This window comes from Callithrix jacchus, chromosome 2 (genome assembly GCF_049354715.1).
Source record: "Callithrix jacchus isolate 240 chromosome 2, calJac240_pri, whole genome shotgun sequence".
Taxonomy (NCBI): domain Eukaryota; kingdom Metazoa; phylum Chordata; class Mammalia; order Primates; family Cebidae; genus Callithrix; species Callithrix jacchus.
In genome coordinates, this window is record NC_133503.1 from 96,438,844 (window position 1) to 96,452,448 (window position 13,605).

At 40.8% G+C, this 13,605-nt stretch overlaps 1 protein-coding gene across 3 annotated transcripts in view; it reads right to left on the reverse strand.

Moving 5' to 3' along the window:
• YTHDC2 (YTH N6-methyladenosine RNA binding protein C2) overlaps window positions 1–12,864 on the reverse strand; it is an 88,082-nt gene extending 75,218 nt beyond the window's left edge. For all 3 annotated transcript variants that reach the window (XM_078365850.1, XM_035291078.3, XM_002744702.7), the window contains exons 1-2: window positions 12,482–12,864; window positions 4,912–5,002 (exon numbers count right to left, since the gene is read on the reverse strand). Coding sequence is in view for 1 of the 3 variants with exons in the window: in XM_002744702.7 (XP_002744748.3) it covers window positions 4,912–5,002; window positions 12,482–12,665 (275 nt within the window). In the remaining 2 variants the exon portion in view is untranslated. The remainder of the gene's footprint in view (window positions 1–4,911; window positions 5,003–12,481) is intronic.
• Window positions 12,865–13,605: the final 741 nt, after the last annotated feature.

Genomic DNA, 13,605 nt, shown 5'->3' on the forward strand with positions numbered 1-13,605 from the left:
TTAGCACATTACATCTATGATCATAAACCCATAATTTTCATTTCTAATATTTTCCTTATCTGATTTAGGTAGCAAAGTTATACTAGTTTCATAAAAAAAATAGTTAGGAGGTGTCCCTATCTTTAATGCTCCAGGAAAAATTGAAGTAAAAATGAAATTATGTTTACTGTGCAGCCATAAAAAAGAATGAGTTCATATCCTTTGCAGGGACATGGAAAAAGCTGGAAACCATCATCCTTGGCAAACTAACACAGGAACAGAAAACCAAACACTGCATGTTCTCACTCATAAGTGGGAGTTGAACAATGAGAACACATGCACACGGAGAGGGAAGCATCACACACCCGGGCATGTTACAGTGTGGGGGAAAAGGGAAGGGAGAACATTAGAACTAATACCTAATGCATGTGGGACTTAAAACCTAGATGACAGGTTGTAAGTGCAGCAAACCACCAGGGCACATGTATACCTATGTAACAAACCTGGGCATTCAGCACATGTATCCCAGAACTTAAAGAAAAATAAAACAAAATAAAGAAATTATATTTATTGACTCTGATTTAAATTACCTCTGAACAGGCTTTTGTGTAAGTAAATTTCTAATATTGATTAAATTTATATAATGAATTTTTTTTAAAAACTGTTGTTAGGATTAAATGATAATCCATTTAAAGCACCTAGCACAAATACATAACAGGGCTTAATAAATGTTTGCTCCCAACTCCTGAAGGAATGCAGCCCTGCCAATATCTTAAGTCCATGGGACCTGTTGTTGGACTTCTGACCTCCAGAACTGTAAGATAATTTTAGCCACCAAAGAACAAGTTAACTCCTGTTAACTACTGTTATTATTGGACACAGCAGGGTTTCTTTACAGTGGATATCCAAAAATTCACTAAGAGAATTCATTACCTAAAAACCATTTTTCCTGTTTTAGCTGGGAGAAGAGAGGAAGCATGCAGTTTGCAACTTTCCAAGACAGGAGGCAAGATAGGTAGTAATCTAAATCTGAAAAGGGGAGTATCCCTGTAGGTTGGAGCCTCTAGTCACCGTCAGTAGAGTACTTTGGTACCTATTAGGCAGTAAGTGACCTTAGCAGTCACAGAATAAGAAACTTGTACTTAGAAAATCTACTTTCATAAACTTCGTAGTTTCTCATTCTACAGATTTTTAACAAAGTTGATTTTGCAAAATCCATTTTGTCTAACTTGGACTGAGAAAAACTGGAATGAGATTTTGTCTTAGTTATAAACAAGCCAAAGAATTAGGAAAGTGTGCTCTTAAGACTAAAACACATTGTCCTCAGTGTGACTTTAAACAGAACCTTTAAAGTTGAGGGAAAAAATGTAAATAATGATGTGAAATTTTTGGTATGTGAAATCTGATTAGAATTTCAAAGAAAACTTGAGGATATACTAACAATCACACAATAGGGCTTTTACCCCAAGAAGAATGTTTTCACTAAATGATGAGTAATTATAAAAAATAATCAAAACAGGGCTGGGTACAATAGCTCAGGCCTATAATCCCAATACTTTGAAAGGTCTAGGCAGGAGAATGACTTGAGCCCAGGAGTTTGAGACCAGGCTAAGCAACATAGCAAGACCCCATCTCTACAAAACAAACAAACAAAAAAAAAGTTAAATTAGCCAGGCATGGTGGTGCATGCCTGTGGTCCTAGCTACTTGGGAGGAGAGCCTGAGCCTAGGCATTCCAGGCTATAGTGAGCTATAATTGTGCCACTGCACTCCAGTCTGGGCAACAAAGGAAGATTCTGTCTCTAAAAAATAAAAATAAAAATAATCAAAGCAGGTAAAATTCAACTCTTTAGAAGAAGATGAAAAGCAAAATCCATCACAAATGGCTTAATTTTTAAAGAAAGAATATCAAAAAGAAAAAACTGACCAGAAAAAAATTGAAAACTATCACACAAAATGGCTGGAATTTAACTTAAGAAGCCGAAATAAGAGAATGAGGCAATGAGAAACTGAGAATAGAATCCAGACTTTCTGCCCTTTATACCACGTGGCCTGTCAAATTTGTACTATGAAACTATAGTATCAGACACACATACACACACACACATACACACACACACACACACACACACACACGTAAACTAACCTGCTAAGTCAATAAAGTTAGTGATAGATTAAAAAAAAAAAAATCTGGCTGGGCCCAGCAGCTCATGTATGTAATCTTAGCACTTTGGAAGGCCAAGGAGGGAGGACTGCTTGAGCCCAGGAGTTCAAGACCATCTGGGCAACAAAGTGAGATGCTGTCTCTACCAAAAAAAAAATTAGTCGGGTGTGGTGGTACATGCCTGTAGTCCCAGCTACTCAGGAGGCTGAGGTGAGAGGATTGATTGGGCCTGGGAGGTGGAGGCTGCAGTGAGCAGTGAGCCATGATCAAGGCAAAGGGTGAACAGAAAATTTCATAAAGTAAAAGGCAGGTACAAATTCTCATAAAAATGAAAAGAAAGGATTTGAAAAGTAGATTCAAAGTAATTTATTTCAATTTGTGAAAAGAAGAAAAGGCATTTAAAAATCACAAGGACCACTAAGAAAATATAGTACAAAGTTTACTCAAAGATGAAAAGGATAGACAAGGAGCTAGGGTATTTCATAAGAAAGTTTGAAAGCATTAAGGTTATAGGTATTAGGGACTGGATAAATAGGCAGGATTGCCTTGCTTCCCTTAGCATCTCTTTCCTTTTTCTTCTTTCTCTGGCTCTTCAATGTTTTCACATTCCCAATTTTTGCCCCATAACTTCCTTCTTGATTTCTCCTTCCCAAGATATTTATTCATTCTGGATCAACCCTTAGATGACTATGCTACTGAAGAGGACAAGTAGTCTACTTTAAAGGACTGCTTTTCTAAGTTAGCTGTTTAGAAAAAAGACCCATGTAACCACAGAAATGATGTAGCTACAGAACAGTACATTTATAACATGTGTTTCCCAGCGCAGAACCAGAATCTCTTACCTGCAACTAGTAAACCCAAACAGTGCTAAAAACTGGAAGCTTTTAAGTTTGCAGTGACCTCATTTGATATCGAATGTGTTCAAGTGATTAAATTGACATGAGGCTATTAATAGTCTCAGTGAGAATATTCATAGACTTTCCAACAAAAATACAAATGTGACTAAAAGTGATGTCCACATCTTATTCGGTATATTACATAACATATTGCAAATATACCCAGATACCTTTCTAAGTCTAAAAAATCTGAATGTCAAATATATTTGGCCCAGGTGTTTCTGGATAAATTGTGGCTCTGAACTATATTTTTATCTTCAAGTGCAGCATTTTACCTACCTAGTGGACTATAATATGGGCACACTCAGGAATCCAACCACTGTTCCAGCACTGGCCTTAGTAATGTTCTAAATGCACATTCACCTAAACTAAATCCTGTTTCAGTAATTTATCACTGTAGTAGGCAGTCATATGCAAGACATTCCTACATAAACTACTTTCATCTTAGGACCTTCTGAATATTTATTTATTAATATATTTACTTAATAAAGTTTTGTTTTCCCTCTTCCTAACCTAAAAACAGGTAAGCTGAAATTTTATCTTTTTTCTTAGTAGTCTCAACCTGGGCAATTTTAGTAGTCTCAACATCTGGCAATCTCTGGAGGCATTCTGGGTTGCCACAACTGGGGTTGGGAGTGTTAGTGATATGTAGCAGTAAATGCTAGGGATGCTGTTAAACACCCTACAATACATAAAATAGAATAAAGAATTATCCACCCCAAAATGTCAATAGCACCAATAGTGAGAAAGCTTCCTTTATATTGATCCCACCATCCTTATGGACAAAATGAAATAGCTCCACATAATTTTAGAGTTTTTCAATTTGGATGGCTCAAATGACTTTTCCCCATTATAGCTCTGTGATCCTCCCAACAAAACAAAACAAACAATTTCCTCCTGTACCACTTTTTAAAATCATTTCTAACCATCAGATTCTTGACTTGGTAGGGAAGAAAACAATGAACATATGTTCTAAAGCTTACTATTTTACAGCGCAGTAAAAGGAAAAGAAATAAGTTCTATAATTGTATTTATTATCTTTTGTGCATCTATTCTTCAAATTAAGAGATTTTGTTTCTATCCAAAAATGAAGATGTTTTTCTCAAGCAATCAACTTCAACTTTTAAAGTGTTTTTTTCTTACATCTTAAAATTTACCTTTGAAGGAGTTCAGAGTATGCCACCCAAAAATATGTCACTCTGGCACAAGGATTATTTTGAGCTAAAGGCAACTGAGAAGAAACAGACAGAAGAAATACTCTGCCCTCCCTGCTTTACCAGAAAGGGAAGGACTATTCTTAATAAGAGAAACCACTCCAGACTCTTAACCCAGAGACAGCACCAGAGGAACCTAAATAACCAATCTTGCTAAAACAACACATATCTTCCATTAGTTTCCCCATATATACCTTCCCACAATGTACTGCACCTACAAGTTCAAAGTCCTTTACCTTTGTCTTGTCATTTTTAAATAAATTCATTGTTCTTTATTAAAATACCACATAAACCCCATGTTTGAGTTACTTATCGAGCTCTCCCCTATGTATGCATGATGCATGTCTTAGTAAGCTTATGTTTTTCTCTTCTTAATATGTCTTTTATCAGTACAATTTGCAAGGTCCCAGCCAAAGAACCTAAGCTGGGTAGAGGAAAAAGCATTTTCCTAGGGAAAAACAAAACAAAACAAAAAAAAGGGGGAAGGGTAGATAGCAGGAAGAGGGAAGAGCTGAATTTGGTACAGATCTGAATAATTTTATATACATATGATGTAACGTCAAGTTAAAACAGTAATAACTACTTAAACGTAGTCAGAAACATTTCTCCCTTTTTTGGGCAAATCTTTTTTTCAAAAATAAGAAAAGCTACCAACTTACCCTTTACTTTTAGAGACCAAACCAAGAGACTGACTGAGTCGATGAATAAAGGCTCTTTCAGTACTGGTCAAAGAAGAAGGAAATTCCATTTCTACATGGAAAAAAAAAAACAAAGCAGTACAATTTGTAAACAGGCAACTTTCTTTCAAATAACACACACATATAAAATAAGAAAAACAGACTCAAGATGGCGCTATGAGAACAACCCAGGATTGGAGCTCTCATTGAATCTGCAAACAGGTGAGTCGGAGCTGCATTTCCAGACTGATCTTTGTTGCCCACAGAACGGGGAAACTCCCAAGTATAAAAAAGACATGGGATGCCAGGCAGTAGGTATGCCTGGCGAAGCCGGCAGCCAGGGCGGCGGCGGCCGGCCCTACCCAGCAATCCCCACAGGGCGCGCTTGTCCGGGTGCCCTGTTGAACCGGCAACCTGAGACTTGAGAGGGCTGGACTTGAGACTGAATGAGACTTGGACAGTAGGTCCAAGGACAGGGGATTGCAGGGACAGATCATTTGGGATACCCAGTGGGACGAACAAAACCGCGATTTCAAACTATCCCGAGCAGACGGTCCGAGACGCTCTGTGGGGGAGGGACGTCCACCACTACCGAGGCAACCCGTCCCTACTGAGATACACGCCCACTGCTGACGCAGCCTGCCATTGCTGAGGCAACACACTACAACGAAGAGACTCTGCCGCAGGGCGTGGCGGAGACCACAGAAGAGCCTGCAGGAACAGGGCGAATCACACAACAGCAGGGGGGAGCCTCGGCAGCCAAACAGTGGCTAGTCTGCCTTCTAGCTGGGCAGGACACCTCATCGGACATCGAAAAATAAAGCCCGAACCCCCCAACACAGAGCATTTGAGGAAAAAAGGGTTTTTTTTAATGAGCTCTGTTGCAGCAGAATCAAACATAGCAGCCTAACAGCCCTAAATGAACAACAGAGCGCACAGCTCAGCAATTGAGCTCCAAAAAAGTACAGACTGTCTCCTCAAGCAGCTCCCTGACCCCTCTATATCCAAAAGACTGACATTTGGCAGGCATCATCCTGGGACAAAGATAGCAGAAAAAGAAATGGGTAGCATCCCTCACTGTGCCACAGCTGCTAGAGGTGCACCCCAGACAAGCAGGGCCTGGAGTGGACCTCAGCAGTTGTACAGTGAAGGGGCTAGGCTGGTAGAAGGAAAACCAAGTAACAGAACTACTTCATCATCAACAATCTGGGTGTCCACTCAGAGACCCAATCAAAAAGTCAGCAACTACGCAGACGACAAGCGGATAAACCCACAAAGATGGGAAGAAACCAGCGAAAAAAGGAGGAAAACCCCCGAAACCAGAACACCTCGCCTCCTAGAAAGGACCAAAACTCCTCACCAGCAAGGGAGCAAAGCTGGACGGAGAATGACTGTGACGAAATGACGGAATTAGACTTCAGAAGGTGGATAATGAGAAACTTTTGTGAGCTAAAAGAACATGTATTAAATCAATGCAAAGAAACTAAGGAACTTAAAAAAAGATATGAGGAAATGATAACAAGAATGGATAACTTAGAGAGGAATATGAATGAATTAAAGTAGCTGAAAAACACAATACGAGAACTTCACGAAGCATGCACAAGTTTCAATAGCCGAATTGACCAAGCAGAAGAAAGAATATCTGAAGTCGAAGACCAACTCAATGAAATAAAATGAGAAACCAAGATTAGAGAAAAAAGCGCAAAAAGGAATGAACAAAGTCTCCAAGAAATGTGGGACTATGTGAAAAGACCTAACCTACGTTTGATAGGTGTACCAGAAGAGGACGAAGAGAATGAATCCAAGTTGGAAAATACTCTTCAGGACATCATCCAGGAAAACTTCCCCCACCTAGCAAGACAGGCCAACACTCAAATGCAGGAAATACAGAGAACACCACAAAGATATTCTGCAAGAAAAGCAACCCCAAGGCACATAATCGTCAGATTCAACAGGGTTGAAATAAAGGAGAAAATACTAAGGGCAGCCAGAGAGAAACGTCGAGTTACCCACAAAGGGAAGCCCATCAGACTCACAGCAGATCTCTCGGCAGAAACACTACAAGCCAGAAGAGAGTGGGGGCCAATATTCAACATTCTTAAAGAAAAGAACTTTCAACCCAGAATTTCATATCCAGCCAAACTGAGCTTCAGAAGTGAAGGAAAAATAAAATCCTTTGCGAACAAGCAAGTACTCAGAGATTTTGTCACCACCAGGCCAGCTTTACAAGCGCTCCTAAAAGAGGCACTACACATAGAAAGGAACAACCAGTACCAGCCATTCCAAAATCACACTAAAAGTTAAAGAGCATCAACATAATGAAGATTCTACAACAACTAACAGGCAAAACAGCCACTTAGCATCAAAATGGCAGTATCAAATTCACACATAACAATATTAACCCTAAATGTAAATGGACTAAATGCACCAATCAAAACACACAGACTGGCAAATTGGATAAAAATCCAAAACCCATCAGTGTGCTGTATCCAGGAAACCCATCTCACATGCAAGGATACACAAAGGCTCAAAATAAAGGGATGGAGGAAGATTTACCAAGCAAATGGAGAGCAAAAAAAAAGCAGGAGTTGCAATTCTCATCTCTGATAAAATAGACTTGAAAGCAACAAAGATCAAAAGAGACAAAGAAGGCCATTACATAATGGTAAAAGGATCGATACAACAAGAAGAGCTAACGATCCTAAACATATATGGACCCAATGCAGGAGCACCCAGATACATAAGGCAAGTTCTTAATGACTTACAAAGAGACTTAGACTCCCACACAATAATAGTGGGAGACTTTAACACTCCACTGTCAATATTAGACAGATCAACCAGACAGAAAATCAACAAGGATATCCAGGGCTTGAACTCAGACCTGGAGCAAGCAAACCTGATAGACATTTACAGAACTCTCCACCCCAGATCCACAGAATATACATTCTTCTCAGCACCACATCACACCTACTCAAAAATTGACCACATAATTGGAAGTAAAGCACTGCTCAACAAATGCAAAACAACTGAAATCATAACAAACAGCCTCTCAGACCATAGTGTAATCAAGTTAGAACTCAGAATACAGAAACCAACCCAGAACCCCACAGCTTCATGGAAACTGAACAACTGGCTCTTGAATGTTGACTGGGTAAACAATGAAATGAAGTCAGAAATAAAGAAGTTCTTCGAAACCAATGAGAACGAAGACACAACATGCCAGAACCTCTGGGACACATTTAAAGCACTCTCTAGAGGAAAGTATATAGCAATAAGTGCCCATATGAGGAAAATGGAGAGATCCAAAATTGACACCCTATCGTCAAAATTGAAAGAGCTAGAGGAGCAAGATCAAAAAAACTCAAAACCCAGCAGAAAACAAGAAATAACTAAGATCAGAGCTGAACTGAAGGAGATTGAGACACGAAAAGCCCTTCAAAAAATCAATAAATCCAAGAGCTGGGTTTTTGAAAAGATCAACAAAATAGACAGACCACTAGCCAGATTGATTAAAAAGAAAAGAGAGAACAACCAAATAGATGCAATAAAAAATGATAAAGGGGAAATCACCACAGATTCCACAGAAATTCAAACCATCATCAGAGAATATTACAAACAACTCTATGCACATAAACTAGTAAACCTGGAAGAAATGGATAAATTCCTGGACTCCTGTGTCCTCCCAAGCCTAAACCAGGAGGAAGCTGAAACTATGAATAGACCAATAACAAGGGCAGAAGTCGAGGCAGCAATTAAGAGCTTACCACACAAAAAAAGCCCAGGTCCAGACGGGTTCACAGCCGAATTCTACCAGACACACAAAGAGGAGCTGGTACCATTCCTTCTAAAACTATTTCAAACAATCCAAAAAGAGGGAATACTTCCCAAATCATTTTACGAGACCAACATCATCCTGACACCAAAACCCGGCAGAGACCCAACAAGAAAAGAAAACTTCAGGCCAATATCCATGATGAACATAGATGCAAAAATCTTCAATAAAATATTGGCAAGCCGAATGCAACAGCAAATCAAAAAACTTATTCACCATGATCAAGTAGGATTCATCCCGGGGATGCAAGGCTGGTTCAACATACGCAAGTCTATCAACGTAATTCACCACATAAACAGAACCAAAAACAAAAACCACACGATTATCTCAATTGATGCAGAGAAGGCATTTGACAAAATTCAACAGTCCTTTATGCTAAAAACCCTCAATAAACTCGGTATCGATGGAACGTATCTCAAAGTAATAAAAGCTATTTATGACAAACCAACAGCCAATATCATACTGAATGGGCAAAAACTGGAAGCATTCCCTTTGAAATCTGGCACTAGACAAGGATGCCCTCTTTCACCCCTCCTATTCAATATAGTTCTGGAAGTTCTAGCCAGAGCAATCAGGCAAGAAAAAGAAATAAAGGGTATTCAAATAGGAAAGGTGGAAGCCAAATTGTCTCTATTTGCAGACGACATGATAGTATACCTAGAAGACCCCATCACCTCAGCCCAAAAACTCCTGAAACTGATAAGCAACTTCAGCAAAGTCTCAGGATATAAAATCAATGTGCAAAAATCACAAGCATTCGTCTACACCAATAACAGACTTAAAGAAAGCCAAATCAAGAACGAACTGCCATTCACAATTGCTACAAAAAGAATAAAATACCTTGGAATACAACTCACAAGGAACGTAAGGGACCTCTTCAAGGAGAACTACAAACCACTGCTCAACGAAATCAGAGAGCACACAAACAGATGGAGAAACATTCCATGTTCATGGTTAGGAAGAATTAATATCATGAAAATGGCTATACTGCCCAAAGTAATTTACAGAATCAACGCTACCCCCATCAAGCTACCATTGACTTTCTTCACAGAACTGGAAAAAACCACCATGAACTTCATATGGAACCAAAAGAGAGCCCACATAGCCAAGTCAATTCTAAGCAAAAAGAACACAGCGGGGGGCATCACACTACCGGATTTCAAACTATACTACAAGGCTACAGTAATCAAAACAGCATGGTACTGATACCAAAACAGAGATATAGACCAATGGAACAAAACAGAGGCACCGGAGGCAACACAACATACATACAACTATACAATCTTTGATAAACCTGACAAAAACAAGCAAGGGGGAAAGGATTCCCTGTTTAACAAATGGTGCTGGGAAAACTGGCTAGCCATGTGCAGAAAGCAGAAACTGGACCCCTTCCTGACACCTTACACTAAAATTAACTCCAGATGGATTAAAGACTTAAACATAAGACCTGGCACCATAAAAACCCTAGAAGGAAATCTAGGCAAAACTATCCAGGACATAGGAGTAGGCAAGGACTTTATGAACAAAACACCAAAAGCATTGGCAACAAAAGCCAAAATAGACAAATGGGACCTAATGAAACTCCACAGCTTCTGCACGGCAAAAGAAACAGTCACTAGAGTGGATCGGCAACCAACAGAATGGGAAAAAATTTTTGCAGTTTACCCATCTGACAAAGGGCTGATATCCAGAATTTACAAAGAACTCAAACGGATTTACAGGAAAAAAACAAACAAGCCCATTCAAAAGTGGGCAAAGGATATGAACAGACACTTTACAAAAGAAGACATATATGAGGCCAACAATCATATGAAAAAATGCTCATCGTCACTGGTCATCAGAGAGATGCAAATCAAAACCACATTGAGATACAATGTCACGCCAGTTAGAATGGCGATCATTAAAAAATCTGGAGACAACAGATGCTGGAGAGGATGTGGAGAAAAAGGAACACTTTTACACTGTTGGTGGGAGTGTAAATTAGTTCAACCATTGTGGAAGACAGTGTGGAGATTCCTCAAGGCCTTAGAAATAGAAATTCCATTTGACCCAGCAATCCCATTACTGGGTATATATCCAAAAGACTATAAATCGTTCTACTCTAAGGACACATGTACACGAATGTTCATTGCAGCACTGTTTACAATAGCAAAGACCTGGAATCAACCAAAATGCCCATTGATAATAGACTGGATTGGAAAAATGTGGCACATATATACCATGGAATATTATGCAGCAATCAGAAATGATGAGTTTGTGTCGTTTGTAGGGACATGGATGAATCTGGAGAACGTCATCCTCAGCAAACTGACACAAGAACAGAAAATGAAACACCGCATATTCTCACTCATAGGTGGGTGATGAAAAATGAGAACACATGGACACAGAAAGGGGAGTACTAAACACTGGGGTCTATTGGGGGGAAAAGGGGAGGGCCAGTGGGAGGGGGAGGTGGGGAGGGATAGCCTGGGGAGAAATGCCAAATGTGGGTGAAGGGGAGAAGGAAAGAAAAGCACACTGCCATGTGTGTTCCTATGCAACTGTCTTACATGCTCTGCTCATGTACCCCAAAACCTAAAATCCAATAAAAAATTTAAAAAAAAAAAAAATTCCAAGAAAAACATACGTAATCAAATGTATTGTACTTTATGTGAGGTTAACTTACTTTATATTTCATATTCTTTATGTGAGTTAATAAATATATTTTATTAATTCAACAACTACTGAATGTCTACCAGAATTGATATTAATACAAAGATATCTATATATTAAACCTAAATGTGATAAAGGCCTCTGATGTTCACCAAAAACGACTCCTTTTACTTATGCTGGAATTTTGAATTGGTATAATAATTGAACATATTTATCTTGGTCCCTACTTGTTTAGTTAACAAAATATTTCTTTTCTTCAATGATGAGATATGCTCAAACATGCATTCTCAACATGAAACGCTATTGTTTTTGCTTTCAAAACTGTATAGAATTCATATTCTACTATTTCAGAGGGATTTGTTATGTATTGCTGCCCCTTTCTCACTTTTTTAATGTGAGTTCAGAATCTCTCTGCCCAGAACATTCCCTATTTTGGACTATAAGATTCCAGGATAAGAGGTCCCCTAATGAAGCCAGCAGGTCAGAATGAGCCGTCAACATACTGTACAAGTCACCACAGGTCAGATGCTGGTTCTGCATTATGTGACCCAAGACAAGTAGCTTTCTAACCTCATGAGGTGTGGAAGATGCTTCCTATGCCAAACCAGTTTAAGTGTGTGGTGTGGTGCTTCGGGGTTCAAATGTATTGCCGCTGCTTTTACTTATCTGTTTAATTTCCTTCTGCTCTTCTACAACTGTAGCTTAAACGTGCCACAATTAATCTGACACCTCCTTAAAAAGTCTTTTTAAGGGTAAGCCCTAACCAGTATCTGAAACACTGCGGTTTCACTGCCCAAGGCTGCTGAAAGACGCGGGGGAAGAAACACTTCCCGCTAGAGAGCAAAGTGCCCATAACCCCACAGAACCGCGGAGCATCTCCACATCCCACCGCTGGGCCAACAGCCGCCCTCCAGACCCAGGTGCCGCCACTGAGGCCCGCCCGGGATGGTGGCCGGGTCTTCCCTCCCTCTTCAGAAGCAGCGCCTTCACTCGGTGGGTCCGGGTTTGGAGGGTGCTGGGGTAAAGGGGTGTCCAGACGGCCGGCAGGGTCCCTGTCGGGAACCTCACCTCTCTGGTCCCCGTATCGGAAGCGCTCCAGTGCGATATTGACTGCGATCTTCACCTCCTCATCAATACGAATGTCCTTCAGCCCCTTGGCCCGGCCGCCGCCCCCAGGGCCACAAGGCGCGGGGCCGCCGCCACCACCGCCAAGGGCCCGCTGTCGCGGCGAGACGCTGCTTGGCCTGGACATTGCCCTGAAGAGATGGTCTCCCGGCACAGGAGCGGCCAGGCCTGCTGGCTGACAGCCAATGACAGAGACCTGGGGACTCCGAGGCCACTACCGGGCGGTTCCGCAGGTGGCCTGCGTTGGGCTGAGGTCACCAGAGAGCCCCCAGTCACAACAGCCCAAGAAAAGTCAGCGCCGTTGATATCCCGGCGGGGCGGGGATCGCGGGCGTAATGACGTCACCAGGGCCGGCGCCCGTGACCTCAGCGCGGCCTCCGCTGCGCGCCTAAAAGAGGCTCCCCGCGGAGCCGCGGTGCAGTCCTCTTCCCCCGCCACTCACGAAGGGCCGCTCCACGTTTTCTGGTTCACTCACTCGTTACCTCGTTTAGTCCTTCATTAATTCTTGCATTAAGTATATATGGGCTCTTACTGTGGAACTGGCAGTATGCCACGCCCTCGATATACATTGGAGAATCAGAGAACTGAGGTTCCTGCCTTCATGGAGTTTGTATTCCAGTGGGAGGAGGGTTGCCAGATTTAGCAAATTAAAATACAGAATGCCTAAGTAATTTGCATTCCAAATAAACGAAAATTTTTAGTACATATATTTCCGGTGCGATATTTGGAAAAATATTATTAAAAACACATATACTAAAAAATGAGCGACTGTTAGGTGTCTTGCAGTCTTCCCTTTTCTGAATGGGAGATTTTAATGCAAATATGCCACCCTTGCTCTATCACGTTACTCACCATAGCTGAGTGGTGGCGGGTATGTAGCACATATGTACATAGTTCCTGGGTTACCTGGCAATGAGGATACACATCTGAATCTAATAAAGAGCACTGTGTGTCAGCAACAGATCTGGATGCAGTGACTAGCTAGAACTCCAGGTATCTCAGGAGGGTATATGTGTATTCTATGTGTGGTAAGAAGAGGGCAGAGTATTTGGTGACAAGAAGTATAA